Consider the following 21343-nt stretch of genomic DNA (forward strand, 5'->3'; position numbering starts at 1 on the left):
ATAGAGATCCCGCGGCACCGCCCCCTCCACGGCCCGAGCGCCCGCTCGCGCGGCTCCCACAATGCACCGCACAATGGCCCGGCCGCCGCCACTACCGGGGCCTGAGCGGGCCTGGCGGAGCCCGAGCGCGGCCCGGCCCGCAGCGCGGGGCCCCGAGCGCGGTGAGTGCCGGCGAGGGCCCCGGGGGACGGCGGGGAGCGGGGCGGGAGGCCGTCTCGCTGCGCCCGCGCGCCCGGCACCCGGAGCGGCGGCGCCCCTCAACTCGGGCCCCTCGGCGCGGTCGCTCACACCACCGACCGGGGGCCGTCTCTGCGCCAGCCCGGCCCCAGATAGGCCCCAGGGTGACGAAAACTCTCCCGGGACCTGATACCTGTGTCTGGGGGCCCCGAAGGAGCCTCACTGACCCCTTCTCTTCCGATACCTGGAGTCGCAGCCCTGAGGGTCCCCCACTCGCGACCCCCAGGCTCCCTGGAGACCCAGATAACGTGCTGCTGACCTTACCGGGAACTCGGGTCTGGGGGACGCAGATAAGCTGCACCTGCTCCCTCCCTCGGACACGCCTACTCAGACCCACGTTATGCCCCCTTTCCTGCTCCGAATAGTCCGCTTTTTACCCTGTTTGGTTTTCCAGACTTACGTAACCCCCTTTGAGGCTTCCCTGCAGGACCTGAGTGTGAAGAACCCAAATAAGCCCTACCCTGCTCAGGGATCTCACCCCCGGACTTGAGACAGCCTCCATCCCCGACGGTTTGGAGACCCTCTTAAAATTCAGAGACTTGATTTCTAACTGTGTGCAATCCTCGGAGCCCTCCAACCCGAAAACTTCCCGGACTCTTCGGAGGGCCCCTCAGAGACCCGGAGAACTTGCTCGTGCCTTCTTACCATACTTGCCCTTGCTTCCCACCCCTGAGGTCCTCCTCCAGATCCTCCCGGAATGCACTCGTGTCTCTCCTAGTCTTGGGGGGAGTGTAACAGCCGGGCTCCTGCAAATCCAGTCCCTGTTGTGGCCCGCGGAGTTTGATGAGGAAGAGACCTGGCCGGGGGTGGGGGGTGAGGGGGGTGGGGGGGTAGGGAGAGTTGGTGCCCTCACCGCCAGTGTAGCCTGTCTCCTGGCTTGTGTGTTTTTCCACCTGTCAGCCTGGGACTGTGCTAGAGGCTGGCCTTGGGTGTCTAACCCTCCCCTCCCTAGAGGAGGCCACCAGATTTGGGGAGAGGGTGGGGAGCGCTGTGGAAACCCGTTTTTACCTCTGTGGAATATGGGGCTGTGGTGAGTTCCAGCCATTTGCTCAGGGCCTCCCCGGGAGCAGGAAGACAGCCGGAATCTGAGGAAATAGTGGATCAAAGAAACTGCAAAGAGGGCCCATCTCCACTGAGAGCGCTCGGCCTGGGAGTAAATGCAGCGCCTGGTAATCCCATTTGATGTTTCTTGGAGTGATGCAAGTCATTGAGACTGCAGCCTCCCTGTAATTTAAGTCTCCCACCACCCTGGAGTGTGTGTGTGTGTGAGCGAGCGTGGCTGGGTGAGGGGGCGGCTGTGCCCACTCCCTTCTTCCTTCTCTTTCGATTTGTTTCTGGTGCTCCGGTCGGGACTTGGTTTTTTTCTTTAAGTCTATTTATAATTTTCCAGTTGCTATTTTAGGTTCTGCTTAAGGGAGGATTCTGTGCACCCCAAGGGAAGTTCTGGGTGTGTGTCCTCCTCAGCAGGTGTTGGACTGTCCTCAGATCCCCAAGGAGCTCCTGGGCAGGGAGGATAAAAGCTATTTTAGGGCGGCCGCTGGAGTGAGCTGGTAATCCTCTGCGGGTCTCTAGTTAAGACCGCCCAGAGATTAACCCTTTCCTTGCTGCAGGGAGGCTGGCTGGAGAGTATTTTGGGGGGAAGTTGGGAGAATTTGTGTGTAGCAGCAGCAGGTGGGGACACGCAACTCCATACAAAGGCAAAGCTAATAGCTCTCTTTTGTTGGGCACTTCCAGCAGGCCGAGCCCTATGCGAGACTTTTGCATACCTGACTAAAATAATCCTTAAAACAGGCCTGTGAGGTAAGTATTTTTAGCTTTACAGATGAGGAAACAGGCTAATAATGGAGAAAGAACGCAGTTTCTATAGAGATGATGTAACACCATAAAAACTAGTTTCATCAGAGGGCAGCAGGCATCATGGCATGCGGCGGAGGACACAGCCTGGGGAGCAGTATGGCCGTCCCAGCTTCCAGAGAAGGCCATATGGTCTTTAGGCAGCATTCCTACTTGGGGCAGGGAGCCTTAGAAATAGAAGAGGGGATAATAAAGGTGTGGTGAGGCGCTGGCTGTGCAAGGGAGCACTGTAGCCCAGGAGATGCTGGGGGGAGGGGGGTGCCCAGGATTTGGTGCGAGGAAAAAGGGGAAGGCTGCATTCTGAGTCCGCACTGGGAAGGGGACCCCCGCGGCCTGGGAAGTCACCTTAAACAGAAAGCGGCAGCTGGCCTCAGCACACACATGTCACTTTCAAGAGTACTGTTTAATCCTAAGACTCTTACAGGTAAGAAGGCTCAATCTGTGTCGTAGAAATGGAGGAAAGCGCGGTTCAGAGAAGTAAAGTAGCTGACCGTGGTTTCACAGCCAGAGACGGACAGCTTTTCTGATAGCAAGTCCAAGGTTCTTCGCATGCTAGCTTGCCTTTCAGATCCGATGCCAGAAAGAATCTTAGGCTGAAAATATACCGAGTTCTACCAGTAGCTGGGAGGGAGGGATTGTGTTTGTTTTACGGGAACAGGTTCTGGCAGCTTCTTTGTGGTGGTTAAGGTTAGAGTGTGAGACCAGAAGAGCAGCTTTGAAAGAGAAGTAGAATTCTTTCACAGTTTTGTCGAGGAAGAAGTCTGAAGAAACAGGACTTCTGATTATGTGAGCCAAGCCCAGGAATGTTAAAAGGAGAGACCGGAGCCCCAGAAGGGCTCTGGGTAACTCTAGCAGTGTTGGTTCTCCATCAGCCGACTGGTAGCAGTTGGTAAGCACTTTGTTGTGCCTTTTTAAAAGCGTGGAGGAGTAGGATCAGAGTGTCGGCTCTTTGCATCTGAAAGCCATAACCCTGTTCAGGTAGATGGAGGGGAACACGTGGCTGCCGCCTGCCGCCTTTGCTTCCAGCTGTACAACCTCGTGAGCGCTTCGCCGCCGCCACCAGCCTTGTTCCTAGAAGCCCATTACTCACGCTTTCAGTAGCAGCCTGCTAAACTGCTGCGTCTTGTTTGTGCTCGCTCAGGAGAACAGATGAAGTGGCCGTGTGGGAGGTGGGGGCTGTGCTCTGCTCTTTCTGAGTTTGTGTGGGATTTCCAGGGCCAGGCCCCCTCTCAAGTCAGCCAGAGCGATGTAACTCGCTTCCCTGTGGCTACCATTCCCAACTTTGGAGAGACTCAGGTACACTTTCAGGTACAAAGGGGGTGTAGGATTTGACTTCGAAGGTAGAGGAAATTCTTTCCAAGCTCCACACTATACACGCTCGGGCTCACTCTACCCGATTCCAAGGTGCATAGTAATTGCTGGTATTATAAACAGGTAATTCCACCCGTGTGAAGGAGGGAACTTCAACAATGAAAGCCAGACGGCAGAGGCCCCTGAGGTGGCCAGCGGAGCAGGCAGATGTGCCCCAGTCGCTGGGAGGCTGGAGTGGGCCCGGTCTTCAGGGTGAACCTCTCCTCCCCAGCGTGTGATTCATGCAGAGCGCAGCCACCTTTGTGCAGACCTTTCTAGGCAAATCTCCACTCGTGATGGGGACATGTTTGTCATATTACAGTGCAGTGTTTCTTCAACAAGAGGAATGGTTCCTGAACAGGACGTAGCTCATGTTAGTGATGAGCAAAGCTCTCTGGGGCATGAACCCGCTGATCCATCATCTCACGGCTGGTCTGTTGGATGAATGGTCACTGGAGGCAGCAGGTGCTAATGAGCTGAGCAAGCGCTCTGGGGCCCATAGCCCGTTTGTGCAGTCGGAGCCCTCCGCAGACTGTCGTGGACAAGCCCCACACACCCCTTTGCTCACTTCACTTGGAGAAGCCTCATGAGCAAATTCTGGCATGAACGCTTCAAAGGGAATCCCCCTGACGTAGCAGGTTGCATTGTGGTTGGTAGTCTGTGGTGAGCTTGTGAGTGTGAGTGGGGTCTGTTCTGGTCTGAGTACAGCAACTCCCGTCCTCTTTCTCTGAGTTGGGTCACCCATGTTCCAATCCTCTTCCCTTTGCACTACATTTCTTTCCAACAAGAAAAGGGATCCGACTTGAAGACTTGGTTCCCTCTTTGAGAAGGCTACGAACCCATTTTAAAGCAGAACTTCCCAGGCACACGTTAGCTCCTGAGATTCAGCTTACATGCAGTGGCTGATGTATCCATTTAAAAAAAAAAAAAAGATTTCTAGATGTTAAGTATAGGGAAATGCAAGTGACTTGATAGTAATGCGAGTATGTTACCTGCTCAAAATGTGCCCTGTGGGTCTGTAGGAGGGCCCATTTAGCACGTTGGAATATTGGATGCGCTTTGCTGAAGAAACATGGTCTGAGCCCAGAGACCCAGGCAGGCAGTGGAGGTCAGGATGGGAAAATGCTGTCTAGTTGCCTCCTCAGGCAAACCTCCTGATACTGACCTGTTAAGAAGACATCTGGCTCAGGGGCTGGCTTTCCAGGTTTAAATTCCTGGAGTAAAGCTGCCGCCTTCATCCTCTGAGGCCTTTTGGGCATTTTATGGCTCCTTAGCACCTCCATGAAGAAGAAAATTGTGGAAAGTGGTGGATGAACGGAAGACCGTAGATGAGTGGGAGGTGGAAAAAGGAGGAGGAGGAACTGCTATCTCTTGGTTTAAAGGAAAGGATGTAAAAGTGGAGTTAGGAGAGAGTTTGGCGTCTTAGGAATGTTAGTTCCTCAGATGATCTTATTATCCACCTCGGTGGCATAGTGATGACAGTTACCACTGTGCAGTTGTTTGTGTGTGTTTTTTTTTTTTTTTTTTTTTTTTTTTTGACAGGCAGAGTGGACAGAGAGAAAGGTCTTCCTTTGCCATTGGTTCGCCCTCTAATGGCCGCCACAGCCGGCGCAACGCGCTGATCCAAAGCCAGGAGCCAGGTGCTTCTCCTGGTCTCCCATGGGGTGCAGGGCCCAAGCACTTGGGCCATCCTCCACTGCACTCCCTGGCCACAGCAGAGAGCTGGCCTGAAAGAGGGGCAGCCGGGACAGAATCCGGCGCCCTGACCGGGACTAGAACCTGGTGTGCCGGCGCCGCAGGCGGAGGATTAGCCTAGTGAGCCGCAGCGCCGGCCTGCGCAGTTCTTTAGTTTTCAAGACATCCTGTCATTGCGGAGAACATTCTGCCGTTACAGAAATGAGGAAACTGCTCAGAGGAGAAACTGGCTGGGAATCACACAGTTTCCAAGTGAAAAGGCTGGGGTTGGAGTGGGATGGCTGCCTCCACAGCCCGTGTTCTGGCTTGGGCGCCCTAATGCCAGGTGTTCTGATGTTTCAGGTGAAGAGATTGCTTTCTGAAGGCTGCGTCGAAGGCCGTGACGGAGCAGGGCTCGTGTAGAGCTGATGGGGAGGCTTTCTGAATAAGATGGCCCTTCGCCCTTAGCCTTGCCATGACCACATTTTTCACCAGTGTCCCCCCCTGGATTCAAGATGCAAAGCAGGAGGAGGAAGTGGGCTGGAAACTAGTTCCCAGGCCTCGGGGCCGGGAGGCGGAGAGTCAAGTGAAGTGCCAATGTGAAATCTCGGGGACACCCTTCTCAAGTGGGGAGAAGCTGAGACCGCACAGCCTCCCGCATCCAGAGCAGAGACCATATAGCTGCCCTCAGCTACACTGTGGCAAGGCTTTTGCCTCCAAGTACAAGCTGTATAGGTAGGTGATATTCTCTTCTCTCTTCTCTCTTCCTGCCCTCAAGTTCCCAGAGGATAAAGCCAGAGCGAGCTTTGGAGTTTAATTTGTCCCATGGGTCTGACCACCAACCAGTTGAAGTCACTTACTAGACAGTCAAGATCACATTTTTGATTTGGATATTGGAATTGGATGCATACAGGATAGGTCAGCCATGAACAGACTAGACTGAACCTTTTTTTTTTTTCTTTTTTTGAAAGGCAGAATTATACAGAGACAGAGAGAGAGAGAAAGAGAAGTCTTCCATCCACTGGTTCACTCCCCAAATGGCTGCAGCTGATGGAGCTGGGCTGATCCAAAGCCAGGAGCCTGGAGCTTCTTCCAGGTCTCCCACGTGGGTTCAGGGGCCCAAGGACTTGGGCCATCTTCTGCTTTCCCAGGCCACAGCAGAGAGCTGGATTGGAAGTGGAACAGCTGGGTCTCAAACTAGTGCCTTATGGGATGCCGGCACCGGACAGTGGCTTTACCTGCTACAGCAGAGCACCAGCCCCTGAACATTTTTTTAAATCCTGCTTTTTCCCCATGCCTATCAGCCAGTGGTCAGAATCTTAGCCAGAAGTTATGAACCGGTGTAGAACTTCAGAAGGAGAGGGGAGCATCTGGGCCAGTCTGTAGACGTTGAAGTAGACTCAGTGCAGGCATGTGACTTAGCCCAGATCCCATAGCTGCTTAGGTTGTGCAGTGCTTCTCTGGAATCAGCCTGCCGTTCACATGTTGACTGCTGTCTCTTTGGAGTCCTTGCTGCCCTCCGAGCCAGCTGCTTTTCTGAAACTTGGAAGCCCAAGAACTGCTACTTAAAGTGAAATAGAATCTAAAAGCCCTGTTATACGGAAGTTTCGGTCAGGAGGGCAAGCCTGGTTGAAAACAATTTTGATTTTTCCTTGCCGTTCCATAAACTTGCGCTTTACAAGTCAGATTGGGCTGATGGACCATCATGCAGGCAGCCATTCAGTTACCCATCTGTTACTTCCTGAGCTCCTGCTGTCCCAGGCACAGGACTCGCTGCTAGAGACGGAGTAGGGAGCCAGACAGACTAGCCCCCCTTGGGTGTACTGTTCTAATACTGGAGCGTGAACAGGATGACCACAGAAAGCCTCAGTTCCTCATCTGGGAAACAGTTGATAGGAAGGAACTAAAACAGGCAGCAGGGTAGTGTGGTAGCCAGGACTGCCCTCATGAAGTGCTGTGGTCCTCAGAACACTTGGGTTCTCTGCGTGCTCCTGTTTCTTACGACCACTCAGTCACTTTCTGAGTGATGGTCTGAGTGCCCCTGAGAGGCTGCAGAAAGGGTCCTAGGCCAGGACCCACAGTTCTCCACGTGATCTCCACGTGGGTCACTCTTGGGTCTTCGTTTCCTCCCTGAAGAGGAGGGAAACGGACTGGAGCTCGCAGCACCTCCCTCTCCCCTGTTACCATTACTGTGTCAGTTACGTCACAGGAGGTTGGTAGCAGCCCACCCAGGCTGGAGCGTGAGGAGAGTGGATGTGTGTGACTCCCCCTGGGAAGAGATCACTGGGTGCTATACCAGAGCGAGCAAAATGACGCAGGTTTCCAGCAGGTCTGTGCTTAAATCTGGCCTCTGCCACATACTGACTGGTAAGTGGCACTGCCCTGGGCCTCAGCCTCCGCCAGAGAACAGCGCACGCAAGGCCTAGCAAATCATGGGCTCCTGACGTCTTGGTAAGTTGATCCTGAGTATACTGTGGAGCTGTGGATTGCTGCTTTCCAACTAGACGGAAGCAGGGAAGCCCAGGGACACTGAGGTGCTGTGCTGGTGAACATTCCCTGGGGCGCTGCTAGAGGGCGTGGCGGCAGGGCAGGGGAAATGTCCTCACACGGGGCAGCTGCTCTTCCTCTCCCCAGGCAGCCAGGGGCTTCCAAACCTGTATTCTCCTCTTTTTTTTTTTTTTTTTTCTTAAAGATTTATTTATTCATTTGAAAGGCAGAGTTACACAGAAAGAGAAGGAGAGGCAGAGAGAGAGGCTTCCATCCGCTAGTTCGCTCCCCAATTGGCTGCAAGGGCTGGAGCTGTGCGGATCTGAAGCCAGGAACCAGAGAGCTGGATTGGAAGTGGAGCAGCTGGGACTCAAACCAGTGCACTATGGGATGCTGGCACTGTGGGCGGTGGCTTTCCCTGCTATGCCACAGCACCGGCCCCTTCCCTTCCTTTTTTTCAAAGGGGATCTTGTTACATGTTTTATGGAGTGTCCTATTTTCATGTAGACTTAGGTATCATGAGAGCTCATTGCAGATCAGGAAATGTAGATATATTTTGTTTTCCCTTTGTTGCATTATTTCAAATGTGATTTTTGCAAAGGAAATGCATTTGCATAATTCAAAATTCATACAGTATCAAAAGGTGTACAGAAAAAACTGTGATAAGTCATCCATCGATAAGCTGTCTAATTCCCCCCCACAGGCAATCAGTGATGCCAGTTTCTTGTACTCATACATCCTTCCACAAATGCTTTAAGTATATACAAGTAAGGAAATACGTATTTTCCCCCTTTTTTTCTACCTAGAGAGCACCATTCTACATATACCTCCGTGCTTTTTCCATTTACACTGTATTTTAGGAGCTTATTCCCTATAGGTACTTACAAGTAGAAAGCTGACTCAATTTTTGGGAAATTGGGTCCTTTTCCATAATTACAGAACAAATTCCCTAGTGATAGAGTGGATGGTCGGATTGTTTCTGACTTCTGGCTCATCCAGACTTCCTGCAGGGACCAGCAGTACATCTGTGGTTCCGCCAGTGGGCAGGACAGCTCTGGAGTGCAGCCGGCACGTGTTCCGTTGCTCTCTGCCCTTTTGACGGACACCCTGAGTGTGCAGTCAGCCCTTGTGATGCCGCCTCCTCTGCTGTTTTCTCCCCTTCTGTCCTGTCCATAGGCACATGGCCACCCACTCGGCCCAGAAACCCCACCAGTGCATGTACTGTGATAAGATGTTTCATCGCAAGGACCATCTGCGGAATCACTTGCAGACCCACGACCCCAACAAAGAGGCCCTCCACTGCTCCGAGTGCGGTAAGAATTACAATACAAAGCTGGGCTACCGGCGCCACCTGGCCATGCATGCTGCCAGCAGCGGTGACCTCAGCTGCAAGGTGTGCCTGCAGACCTTTGAGAGTACCCAGGCCTTGCTGGAGCACCTGAAGGCCCACTCCCGCCGGGTCGCAGGTGGTGCTAAGGAGAAGAAGCACCCCTGTGACCACTGTGACCGGCGCTTCTATACTCGGAAGGATGTGCGGCGGCACCTGGTGGTGCACACAGGCCGTAAGGATTTCCTGTGCCAGTACTGTGCCCAGCGGTTTGGCCGCAAGGACCACCTGACACGCCATGTCAAGAAGAGCCACTCACAGGAGCTGCTCAAGATCAAGACGGAGCCAGTGGACATGTTGGGCCTCCTCAGCTGCAGCTCCACAGTCAGCGTGAAGGAAGAGCTGAGCCCCGTGCTGTGCATGGCCTCTCGGGACGTGATGGGGGCCAAGGCCTTCCCTGGCATGTTGCCCATGGGCATGTATGGCGCCCACATCCCTACCATGCCCAGTGCGGGCGTGCCACACTCCCTGGTGCACAACACGCTGCCCATGGGTATGAGCTACCCTCTGGAATCCTCACCCATCTCTTCCCCAGCTCAGCTCCCTCCAAAATACCAGCTTGGATCTACCTCATACCTGCCCGACAAATTGCCCAAAGTGGAGGTGGAAAGTTTTCTGGCAGAGCTTCCTGGAAGCCTGTCTCTCTCGTCCGCCGAGCCCCAGCCCGCCTCACCTCAGCCGGCGGCGGCGGCGGCGGCGGCCCTCCTAGATGAAGCACTGCTCGCCAAGAGCCCCGCCAACCTCTCCGAGGCCCTCTGCGCTGCTAATGTGGACTTCTCCCACCTGCTGGGCTTTCTTCCCCTCAACCTGCCCCCGTGTAACCCTCCCGGGGCCACAGGAGGCCTGGTCATGGGCTACTCTCAGGCGGAAGCACAGCCCCTGCTCACCACTTTGCAAGCTCAGCCCCAGGATTCCCCGGGAGCTGGGGGACCCCTGAACTTCGGGCCTCTGCACTCCTTGCCTCCTGTCTTCACCTCTGGCCTGAGCACCACCACCCTGCCTCGTTTCCACCAAGCATTCCAGTAGCCCCCCCAGAGGCCCCCCGCTCACTCGGCTCTGTCAGGGAGCTTTAGTACCTACCCCATCCACCTCCCCTGAGAAGGCAGCTTAGCTTTCAGAGCTGAGTTCACAAAAAATTCCAGTGTCTGTTTGGAGCACTTGGTTTGGGGGTTCAGGCTCCAGGATCAATTCTAGGCAGAGTCTTCAGCCCCAGCCCGTGGAACGATCTCAGACCATAGGACTTCAGGTATGTTTCCTTTTTAAAAAAAATCTTGATCTGAATCGGGAGCCACAATTGGCCCTCTCCTCCTCAGAACCTCCTCCTCTTTGGAGAAGGGGAAGGCCTCTTGGAGACACAGAGGGTTTCACCTTGGATGACCTCAAGAGAAATAGCCCAAGAAGCCCGCCTTCTGGTCCCCACCTGCAGACCCCAGAGCAGTGAAGTTGGTCAGGCCCTGCTGCAGAAGGTTGCTTGGCTCCATCGCCTGTTTGCAGCCATCAGGCAGGAGAGAGAGGGCCTCTCTCCTTCCCGACCCCCAGCCCTACTGCACCAACACCTCTGTTTCAGTCAGTGTTGTCCAGCAACGGTACCGTTTACAGTCGCCTCAGACACCATCTCACCTCCCTCGCCACGCTGTTAGCCTTAGAGTGATTGCAGTGACACTGTTTACACACCGTGAATCCATTCCCACAAGTCCATTCCAGTCGGCACCAGCCTGAACCGTTTGGTCCCTGGTGTAACCTGGAGTCCTGTTTACAAGGCGGAGTCGGGTCTTGCTGACTTCTCTTCACTTGAGGTCACGTTTTTCCCCTGTGGGGAAATAAACTGACTTTGGACTGCTTCAGTCTCTGCCATCTTCCCTGACTGCGTCTGTCCCGGCCTTGCTCGGCCTGCTCGGCAGTGTCCACGGAGACAGGCAAGAGGATTGGAGCGGCTTTCACAGGTCTGCCATTCTGCTTTTCTTCGAGTACATCACGGCCCCTTCTCCTTGTGAACTGGAGAGGGAGGAAACCAGAAGGCACGCCCACATCCATCCTCCCCGCCCCCCCCAATATCCTGCGCTGTTGATGCTACAGGGAGGGGGGAGGGGTTGTAGGCCGGTGTGGATTGCAGAGAGGCTCTGAGCCCCTCCTTGTCTCCCTCTACCCCCTACCAGGAAGTTGTGGAGTTGTTGGAAGAAGAGTTTTCAGAAAGTTAGAAGTTGGCAGAGAGTTGAGTCCTAATCCGTGGGTTCATCGTTGTCTCCCATGCGGACATGTTTCTTATTCGCGATGTCCCTCCTGTCGCCTCCATTTTGCAGTCCCCATGGACTCGGAGCCACCGCATAGGCTTCTCTGTTCTCCAACAAAGAACCTCCACCACCTTCCTGTGCTCCCCCCTCCTCAGTTTTGCCCCCAGTGCCCAGCAGGGTTCCTAGCAACAAATGATGAGTTCTCTCTTGACATGTGGGGCTCCCTGCTGCACACGGCACAGCCCTTGCCAGAACCCAGCCGGATCCCATCCCCACCTCATCTCAGTTCTGCGTGGGCTCTTCCCACCCTGGAAGGGAGGCAGCTCAGGGACCACCACTGTGGGACCTCTTGAGACACCTCCACTCTGATTCAGAAACACACTTCTACCTCTTTACTGTTAACTCCGGCACTTGGCAGCTGGCAGTTTCAGGGCGCTTGCGTCAGTGGTGCCTGCTGCTGGCTTCTCCACTCGAGTTTCAGGACAAACTCCCAAGGAACTGCCTCAGACTCCCACCCGTTCCCTCAAAGCCCCGGCCCTGCCTTCTATCTGTACTCCCTTTGGTTTATCGTCAGGAACTGAGCAGGTCCAAGACCCAGGCTTCTGCTGCAGCCCAGGCCAGCACCCTTGTTAGAGGTGAAAGCCTTAAAGTTCAGCTCCGTGGCCCCTGATTGGAAGCTAGATGGAGTGAACGAGTGTGTTTTGATTTAGGCAAGGTAGCTTGGGATACCTGCACAAGAACAAAACCAGATATCAAAATGTCTGGCAAAGTTAGAATCAGACTAGGCGATTTGCTTCTAAAAATTAGTTTCAGTTGAGTCCCAGGGACTAATTAAGGTTTATTTAAAAAGCGCCTGTTTGGGGACGCAGCCTCCTGCATGCTGTGCATGTCGTCGGGACTCCTGTTAGAGGAACTGGTCTGTGAGAGCCTGCGGGGGCTTGCCGCTGCTGCTCCGTGGCCAGCCTGCACGAGAGCCAGCAGCCCTCCCTGCGCCCTGTCTGTGAGGCACAGGGACCTCTGGCTGCAGAGTGTAAAGTCCTGGGCTGTTAGAGGAATCCGTCCTCTGCCCTTTCCTGCCGCTTTCCCGAATTCTCCCCTCTCGCTACGCTGATGTTGGGAAACCCAGGACGGACAAAGCGGCCGTTTAAGATCTTGTAACGGGCCTGGCCCCGCCTCGCGGCTTTTCTCCTTGCTTCCCTGACTCCCGTCTCCCTTCATCCTGGTTCTCCTTTCTCTTCTCTCAGTGCCCTCACAACCCACAAAACATTTTTCTTGTCACTGTGAACTTCGCTGGTGCAGAGGAATATTGTCTGCCTTCGCCTTTTTTCTTTTTCTTAGCCACTCAGCTGTTTCTTAAACCTTCCCAAAATTATATTAAAAAAAAAAAAAAAAAAAAAAGCCTTACGGCCCAGTGGTTTAAAGGATAGGAGTAGCTCTATCCGACTCAGTCCCAGATTTCAGTACTCGTCCTGAGGATGTGAGAGCCTGAGGGGCATCTGCCCAGGACGGGGGCCATGGCATGTGGCACAGACCAATCAGGGACCAGAAAAAAAGGAGTGATGTCCCCTTTCCCCGATGCCTCCCTCAGCTTCTGTCCTGAACAGGGGCAGGTCCCTCCCACCCTGCACGGTGGCTGGGCAGGCCCTGTGCCCAGGTGACAGCTCAGAGGATTGCTGCACCACCTGAAGGAGGCAGGAGGCAGGGAAAGGAGCCCGATGAGTTTTTCCCCCAGCCTTGACGAATGGCATTTTGTTCATGGAAATCCGGGAAGCAGGTGTGATTACTTTTTTGCTCGTAGATATTGTCCTAAGTTGAAAGTCTCCCAGTGCCCTAAACTTTGCCTAGTAGTCCTTTAAATCCCCTTTCCCTTTTTGTAGCTGTTTTCTCCACCCCACTCACCTTCCTTATCTAGGAGCTATTTTTAAGCACGATTTTTTTAACAGGTTATATTGTACAGGATCAATATTTTGCTTTTTAACAAGGATATTTATGTAATAAGAAACTTTGCCTTAGGCAGGTGTTGGCCAGAAAAGTCCAGATTCCTCTGGGACCCTACCCTGGCCTCTCCTGGATCTCTGAACCTGCTGTGGAAGGAATTGGCTGTGACCTTGAGCACTGGAGAGGAGGGTCTGGCCAGGGAAAGGGGTGTTCTCCATGGAGGTGTCGTCCAGCGCCGCCCCGGCAGTGCCTGCTGGCTTCCTGAGCGGAGCCCCCAGCGGCCCCCTCCGTCTGCCTGTTCGGCACTGGGGCTCCCGAAACACTTCTCCTCCCTGCCTCCCAGCGGCCAAGGCTTTGGAGCCGCTCTTCCGTAACGCCAGATTATTTAAAGAGAAAAATACAAGACAAAAACCTTCTAGCACTTTGTAAACACAGCGAATAACCTCTTGGAGTATTTTTGGCTTTATATAAAACAAGGTTTTTAATTGTAAAATATAAGTGCCATTAGAAAATGCACAGGGCATATCTTTGTTAAAGTAGATTTTTCAATGTTTTACAGAATTACATTTTCAAAAAAAAGTTTTTATAATGAAGTTGTTTATTAAAAACTTCTGAATGATGTGTTTGGAAGTTGTGAACCTGTCTGATTGGGAAAGGGTTGGCGAGAGCCCGGACCTGGGAGGCTGGCAGCCAGAGGTGGTGGTGGGTGTGGGGCAGGCAGTGACAGCCCCTCATATTGGCAGCTGTGAGCTTTGTTCTTCAAAATGAAAGATGGTAAGTGGATGTTCTTGAGGTAAGTGGCATTTCTGGATGCAAGGGTCAGGAAACCCAAAGAACATAGCCTTTGAACAGTGACATTTCCTGTTAGCGAGCTTGTCAGGTGTCGCACAGTCTGGCTGTCGGGGTGATGCGGTGCCTCAAACAGGGAGGGCCTTAGCATTCCCGTTTTCCTCTGCGCACTTGTGACCATCCCCAGGGCCTACAATGTGGCTTTTGCTACCTGGTTCCAGACCCGTCATTCTCACATAGCACTGACCGGAAGGAGAAAGGGACCCTTACTCATAGCTCCGGTCTCATTGGCCTTGGTGGACTTCTGTGCCATTCCTGGCCCAGGCACTGTAAGCCAATGACAAGGCTGAGATGAGGAGAGGTTTCTCAGGAAATCTGGGTTGCTGTTAGGATGAGGAATGGATCCTGGTTGTCCAAGAAGGGATACATGTCTACCATGGTGCCCTACTGCCCAGGTTGCACAGTTAGTGGCGGAGCTAGGACCTGAGTGCCACACTGTACCCAGCCAGAGTCCAAACTTGAGGCTGATGTGGCTTCACCTGACATCGTTGCTCGGCCATTCTCATGACAGTGACCCTCACCGGGGTCTTGAAACCCTTGGGCTGAGATCCTTACAGCAAGGCCTCCGACTGAATCTGTTTTGTGTGACTTGAAGCCAAGCAGTGCAGAGCGCTTGGAGCCTGGTCCAAGAGCCCCTGGAGGAACACTTGCAAGAGTTGCATGTGCAAAGGCAGCAGGCCAGCCCTTCATCTCTTTTTACTTGAAAAATGGTCAGGCTTTACACCAAAGAGAACTCCGGCTAGGACCCCAGGGGAGTCCACCCTGCCCCTGAGGGACTGTACACCCCAGGATAGGTGTGGGGGCTCAAGTGAGGGCGCTATTGGACCCATTGGGCAGGAGAAAGCTGATGGGAGAGGTGGGGGTATTAGTTGCATGGTCCTCCTTGGCTTCCTGTTTGGGAGCTGAGGCGACAGGTGTGCAGAAGCTGGGCCTTCCGGGGGTCTAAGCCTCCCAAGTACAGACGCTGCACTTGAGACTAGAGCACATTTTTGTGAGATGAGTGGTACTGGGCAAAGAAGAACCCCTAGGGCAGTGCAACGCAAGGGCCACTTGGTTCCAGCCTAGCAGCCCAGGAGGCGCCATCTCGCGTTGGGCGTAAGCAGACAGATGCCCACTTGCTGCCTGGTCTGCAGGGTCTAAGACCCTCCCTTGCCCTCGGTCTTTCCACTCCGACCTCGTGTCTTCCTCCCTGTGCCAGGCAGTCGCCGGTATCTGCGGCTCTCAGTTCGAGTCTGGTCGGTTTGGGCAAGGGAAGCTTCTTGAGCCCTCTGCATGCGCCCGAGTAATTGACCCTCGGCAAGGCTGCAGTTGTGCGGCCGCCCCGGCCCTGGCCGGTCCACCGCAGGCCCGGGAGGAGCGACAGCCTAGGGCGGCGGCTGTGGCGGGAAGATTCTGACTGCCGGGCCCTGCAGCCTGGGTGCCTGCTCTGAGCGGCCCCCGCCTCCGCCGCCGGCGGCCGACTCCTCTGTGGCCGGTCCCGTCCGCCCCCCCCCCCCCCCCCCCGGTTGTGACCCCTTCCCCCTCGGTCAGGCCTCTAGGCACCGTTCGCTCCTCCGCCCGGGGACCCCAGCAAATCACATCCGGAAGAGGGGGCGCGAGGGGCGGAGCGCGCCCGGAGGAGGAGACCGCGCCTCCCGCCGCCGCCGCCGCGCTTCGCCTCCTGCAGAACCCGCAGTCTGGCTCTCGCGCCCCGAGCCCCTCCAGGCCCGAGACTCCCACAGGTGATGGCGGCCGAGGGGGCGGGGGCCTTAGAGAGCGCGGCGCGCCCGGCGGCTGGCCCGGCCCCCGTCGCCTGGTCCAGGGAAGCGGAGGCGCGCTGGCGGCCCGACCCCGCAGCGGGCGCCGGGACAGCGCCTCCTGCCCCCGGGCGCCGGGAAGCCGCCTCTGCCCCCAGCCTGGGGAACGGCACGGTGGGGAACGAGGCCCCAGCAAGCTGTGGCTCAGAGGACAGGGGGGCTCGGGCGGGAGCCGGCGGGAAGACCGAGGAAGTGACGACTGGGAAGGGCGCCATCTTCGTGGAGGAGGCAGTGGAGCGGGTGGAGAAGCAGCCGATGGGGGAGGAGAAGCTGGTGGGGGAGGAGAAGCTGGAGGGGGACGCTGAGGCACAGGAGGGCCCAGGCCCCCTCAACCTGGAAGGCCTCATTGTGGACCCACTAGAGGCAATCCAGTGGGAGCTGGAGGCGGTCAGTGCCCAGGCCGACAGGGCCTACCTGCGGCTGGAGCGCCGGTTTGGGCGGATGCGCCGGTTGCACCTTGCCCGGAGGAGCTTCATCATCCAGAATATTCCGGGCTTCTGGGTCACAGCCTTCCTGAACCACCCGCAGCTGTCAGCCATGATCAGCCCTCGAGATGAAGACATGCTCTGCTACCTGATGAATCTGGAGGTGCGGGAGCTCAGGCACGCCAGGACAGGCTGCAAGTTCAAGTTCCGATTCTGGAGCAACCCCTACTTCCGGAATAGGGTGATCGTGAAGGAGTATGAGTGCAGAGCCTCCGGCCGGGTGGTGTCCGTCGCAACTCGCATCCGTTGGCACCTGGGCCAGGAGCCCCCCGCCCTGGTGCACAGGAACCGCGACACTGTCCGGACCTTCTTCAGCTGGTTTTCACAGCACAGCCTCCCGGAGGCCGACACGGTCGCCCAGATTCTCAAAGACGACCTGTGGCCCAACCCCCTGCAGTACTACCTGCTGGGGGATAGGCCCCACAGAGCCAGGCGGGGCCTGGCAAGGTGGCCTGCAGAGTCCCCTCCAAGGCCCTACGGCTTCCAGTCTGGCTAGGTCAGCCGGGATGTGGCGCTTACGGGACCGCCTCTGCCTCCTGCGCTCAGGCCACAGCGGGCGCTGTGCCACCTGCTTTCTCTCCCGTGCCCTCAGGCTCCCCTGGAGGTGCAGTGAACTCAGCCCCGAGATGCGAGGCCAGTCCCTACTGTTTCCACGTGGGCTTCGTGTTCTGTTGGCATCACGTGATGCCACATGTCACCTCTGCATGTACACCAGGCACCCAGTGCCGTGCTTGGGTGCTGCCAGCAGCTTCGTGGCCTTGGCCACTTTTGAAACAGGCAGCCACAGGGCATCCCTAGGGGGACTGCTGCCTCTTGGAGGCCTGTTGCTTCGAGGCCCCGACCTGCTGGGGGTCACAGGGGTGCTACCTGTGCCCACGGCGGCCCTGCCTTGTGGCTCCGAGAGGCATCACTCAAGATGAAATAAGTGTATCGGGGGCTGGTGCCAGCGGGCTTGGACATGCTGTGGCCCCAGGACCACAGGCCAGGCCTCCACCCGGAGCGTCTGCTGGGCGTCAGGAGGTCAAGGGCATGAAGCAGCGGGCAGTGCAGCGCTTGCTTTGTGGTCACACTGCCCTTCCTGCCCCGGTCCTGCTCCCCAGCCTGCTCTTGGCCCATGAGCCCCAGCAACGCCTGGCCATTACTTTCCCGCTGTCAGCCCTGTCGCCTGTCCCTGGGTCAACAAGGGCCTCAGGAACCGCCTGTTCCTGCGGGCGGACCTGGTGCCAGCACACAGGAGAGCCCCTGATCCCAGGAGCTCCGCCAGGCCGGCCTGTCTGGATGTGTGCTGCAGATGAGGGCGAGACTGGGAGCCCTCCCAGGAGCCCGAGCCTCGGGCCCGCACAGAATCCAGGCCCTTTGCCAGCCCCTGCTGCCTCCACCTGCTTTTAGGCGGCCAGGTAGCAGGTGCCAGACAGGAACGTTTCTAGTCGTGGGCCTCTGTACGGCACGTCTTTTTTTTTTTTTTTTTTTTTTCTTAAAGTGACAGCTCAAAAACAAAAAAACAAGGGAAGAAGCAATGTGGTTTTTTGTTGTTGTTTTTTTTTTTTTTTTTTTTTTTTTTTTTTTTTTTTTTTTTTTTTTTTGACAGGCAGAGTGGACAGTGAGAGAGAGAGACAGAGAAAGGTCTTCCTTTTGCCGTTGGTTCACCCTCCAATGGCCGCCACGGCCGGCGCACCGCGTTGATCTGATGGCAAGAGCCAGGAGCCAGGTGCTTTTCCTGGTCTCCCATGGGGTGCAGGGCCCAAGCACCTGGGCCATCCTCCACTGCACTCCCTGGCCACAGCAACCGGGACAGAATCCGGCGCCCCGACCGGGACTAGAACCCGGTGTGCCGGTGCTGCTAGGCGGAGGATTGGCCTAGTGAGCCGCGGCGCCGGCCCGAAGAAGCAATGTTTTGCAGACAGGTAAGGAGACAGACTTTCCCGTTGAATTTGCCTTTTCGTGTCTGTCTCCAGAGAGGGAGACCCTGTGCCATAGACTGCCAGTGCCCTCTGCTTCGCCAAAGCCTGGACAGTGCATGGCAGCTGAGCGGGATCCAGGAAGTCCCTGGGCATGATGGTTAATCACTTCATTGATGCTGTTCTTCTAGAAGAACTGTAACCCTGACTCCGTTCTCCCGCTGCCAGGTCCAAACCCCTGGGGGCTCCTGTGGGTGCTGCGCTGGGTTGCCTCTGACTGCCACCACCCCCACCAGGCTTGCGGGGCTGGCTGGCTGTGTGCCCAGGCGCCTTCCTACAGAAGGCCTTGTCTGCTGCCTCCCCAGCCTGGGGAGGTGGCAGAGGCTGCGAAGGGAGGAGGGTGCATGTTTCGGACCCGCTGCTGTGTTCTGTAAGTTGGAGAAAGAGCAGATAACTGAGCTTCGCAAGCTGTCCCTTTCGGCCAGGCCCCCTTGTCCGGGGGATGTTGGTGCCGTGCGCTCGGGGTGTTGCTGCTCGTGAGGCAGACCCTCGCATCCCCTGCTGTTGCAGCGCACCGGCCTGCTTGTTGCTTTCAGTGGAAGACACTGACGACTGTCACTGTCATTTTTCTATGCCGTTTGGACACTCCCATAACTTGTCACAGTTGCCATCGAGTTGTGTGGCCACCACACTGGACTGCGAAGCAGTGGGAGCCGGGTGGCTGGGGCCGTGTCGTGGGACGGTGACCTCCACAGGGGAACCCGGGCGTCTGTGCCCTTGTAGCTGGCACCGCTGAGTTGGCCGGTGCAGCTCCTAACCAGAAATGCGTCTGCGGGGGCTTTGGCCCATCAGAACAGACTCGGGGCGTTCCTGTCTTCTATATGCATGATGGAAAAATAAAAACCTTTAAGTCTGGGGAAAAGAACGTAGATCCCGTTACTCCCCCTTCCGGAACCCCGGGAGCTGGGGGCGGGGGGCACCCCGCACTGCATCTCCCCTCTGCCTCCCCTTCACTCTGGCCGCTCCTTAGCACCAAGCACGTTGCAGCCTCCGGTTTCTGTGCGCATTCGCCCTCTGGAAGGTTCCTGCCGCCAAGGCTTCAGAGAGCCCCCTGCCCAGTCGTGGCACCAGAACCCTCTGGCCGCCCCTCCAGATTTCCTCCCTCTGAAATGATCTTCCCTCCCCCGTCACGTGCGTCCGAGCTGGGACCTGGCTGCGTGCTGCACTACCCCGCCCCCGGAAGTGGCTGGTGTGTCGTCATCCAGCGTGTGTGGGTTCCCTGCCTGGCGCTGGCCAAGTTGAGAACCAGGCAGGGTTCCTGCAGGTTCCTGCAGGGTGAGAAGGCCAGTGGGCTGACGGCAGGGTGACCGCAGTGTGCTGTGCAGCTGGAGCACTCCTGGGAGTGAAAAGGGTCACCGCCAAGGTCACACCAGGACGGAGGCTGCCTGGGACGCAGCCCGGCAGACAGGTCGCCCCGGCTGGAGGCGATCTGGGATCAGAGGGCGCAGACTTCTCTGAAGCCGGGACGCTGGGGCCTTTGAGGACTGGGCCGGCGTTTAGAACACGGAGCTGCTGGGGGCAATTCCTGGCAGAGGATGGGACGGCACCGTGCGCTGGGGACACAGCACAGCCCCTGGGCAAGGCTGCGTGATGGGTTGAGCTACTTGCTGAAAACAGGAACCCTGCATCCGAGCCAAGGCACTGTCCTGTGGCTGGTGGGGGTGGGGGTGTCAGGTGTAGTGCAGACTATGGTGGTCTCAGGGCAGCTGGAGGCCAGGGGGCAGAGTGCCTGCAACTGTAGATGGCAAGTGTCTTCAGTTTGGACCTTCCCCTTCCGTTTAGGCTACAGTTCTTCCAGGAAGTCCTCCATGACTGTCCCTACCCAGAGCAGTCTCTGTCATCTTCCAAGTACAGCCTAAAACCAGAATTTGAGGCATCAGAGCTTGTCTGGGCTGCAGTCTCTGGTTTCTCTTTTGTGCCCAACACCTGCCCCTGACGCTCCCAGTGGCATGAGGGCGAGCCTCTAAGTACCCTGGCAACGCCAGAAGCTGGTGACCGCTCTGCCTGACCTGCACCTGGTGGCTGGCAGGTGCACTTTGATTCCTGCAGCTCAGGTGTGGACCCCGTGACATCTTCCAGGCCTTTAGGACCTGCACCGCGGTGCTTGATTAAGACAGGTGCTCAGGGGGCTGGTGCCTGTGACGCTGGCATCCCACGTGGGCACCAGTTCGAGATCCAGCTCCCTGCTGATGTGCCTGGGAAAGCAGTGGAGGATGGCCCAAGTCCTTGGACCCCTCACCCATGTGGGAGACCTGGAAGAAGCTCCTGGCTCCTGGATTTGGCCTGACCCAGTCCCAGCTGTTGCAGTCATTTGGGCAGTGAACCAGTGGATGGAAGATCTCTCTCCATAGCTCTGCCTTCAAAACAAATAGATTTTTAAAAAATAGGGCAGAGAAGTAAATGAGCATAGAGCATAATATCCGGCAGCGAGAAGCACGCTGACAAAATCCCACAGGGAAGGGGGCTTTTTAGGAAGGGTGGTCAGGGAGGGCTTCCCCGAAAAGGTGCAGTTCTCTTCTTCAAATGCTATGAGGTGCAAACCCCGGAATGAGGCTGGAGGAGGTGCCGGGCAGGAGGGCAGGAAGCAATGAGGTGTGGAGACAGCATGCGGCTGGTGTGGCTGCACAGCGGTCAGCAGGAGAGGAAGTCAGACCACCAGGGTCTCCCCTACATGAGATGGCAGCGGTCAGCAGGAGAGGAAGTCAGACCACCAGGGTCTCCCCTACATGAGATGGGAGCCACAGGTTTGGAGCAGGACTGCCCTTAGCTGCTGTCCCCGGCAAGCCCCTGGCACATGGCAGGTGCTCAGTAAACACCAGTCGTTATCCCTGTTTTTCAGCTTTGCCATCGCACCCTTGAGCTTGCTGAGGACAGGAAACAGAACTGTCCTGCCCCCAGTGTCCAGTACAGAGGGGCTTGGGAGTGTGGGTGAACAGAGTCCCTCAGGGCAGGAACAAGTGAGCAAGCCGGAGTGGGCTCTGAGGCAGTGGGATGTGCAGCGGCTGCGGTGTGGAAGGCGCGCGCAGCAGAAGAGCAGGTGAGCACCTGTTTCTTTTCTTAAAGATTTATTATTTGGTTGAAAGGCGGAGTTAGAGAG

General features: G+C 56.2%; 2 protein-coding genes across 3 annotated transcripts; both read left to right on the forward strand.

Moving 5' to 3' along the window:
- Positions 1 to 24: 24 nt before the first annotated feature.
- On the forward strand, positions 25 to 13788 carry PLAGL2 (PLAG1 like zinc finger 2). Of its 2 annotated transcripts, XM_051845128.3 has the most exons (3): positions 25 to 161; positions 5479 to 5850; positions 8779 to 13788. In XM_051845128.3, the coding sequence occupies exons 2-3, from the start codon at positions 5591 to 5593 to the stop codon at positions 10013 to 10015; spliced, it is 1497 nt and encodes a 498-aa protein (XP_051701088.1). In that variant the 5' UTR covers positions 25 to 161; positions 5479 to 5590; the 3' UTR covers positions 10016 to 13788. The 2 variants fall into 2 exon arrangements, with proteins under 2 accessions (XP_051701088.1, XP_089163331.1); XM_089307205.1 differs by lacking the exons at positions 25 to 161; positions 5479 to 5850 and adding an exon at positions 7440 to 7566.
- Positions 13789 to 15556: 1768 nt separating this feature from the next.
- LOC100343456 (putative testis-specific Y-encoded-like protein 3) lies at positions 15557 to 16926 on the forward strand. The gene has a single exon (XM_051845132.3). The coding sequence runs from the start codon at positions 15732 to 15734 to the stop codon at positions 16782 to 16784; it is 1053 nt and encodes a 350-aa protein (XP_051701092.1). The 5' UTR covers positions 15557 to 15731; the 3' UTR covers positions 16785 to 16926.
- Positions 16927 to 21343: the final 4417 nt, after the last annotated feature.

Source organism: Oryctolagus cuniculus, chromosome 11 (genome assembly GCF_051225735.1).
Source record: "Oryctolagus cuniculus isolate XC-2025 breed Fujian yellow rabbit chromosome 11, ASM5122573v1, whole genome shotgun sequence".
Taxonomy (NCBI): Eukaryota; Metazoa; Chordata; class Mammalia; order Lagomorpha; family Leporidae; genus Oryctolagus; species Oryctolagus cuniculus.

Bases quoted from the DNA above. Each gene is read 5' to 3' on its own strand.
- PLAGL2 (XM_051845128.3), top strand. From the start codon at position 5,591: ATGACCACATTTTTCACCAGTGTCCCCCCCTGGATTCAAGATGCAAAG. The intron at 5,851-8,778 runs GTAGGTGATATT...TCCTGTCCATAG, and splicing joins TCCAAGTACAAGCTGTATAG to GCACATGGCCACCCACTCGG.
- LOC100343456 (XM_051845132.3), top strand. From the start codon at position 15,732: ATGGCGGCCGAGGGGGCGGGGGCCTTAGAGAGCGCGGCGCGCCCGGCG.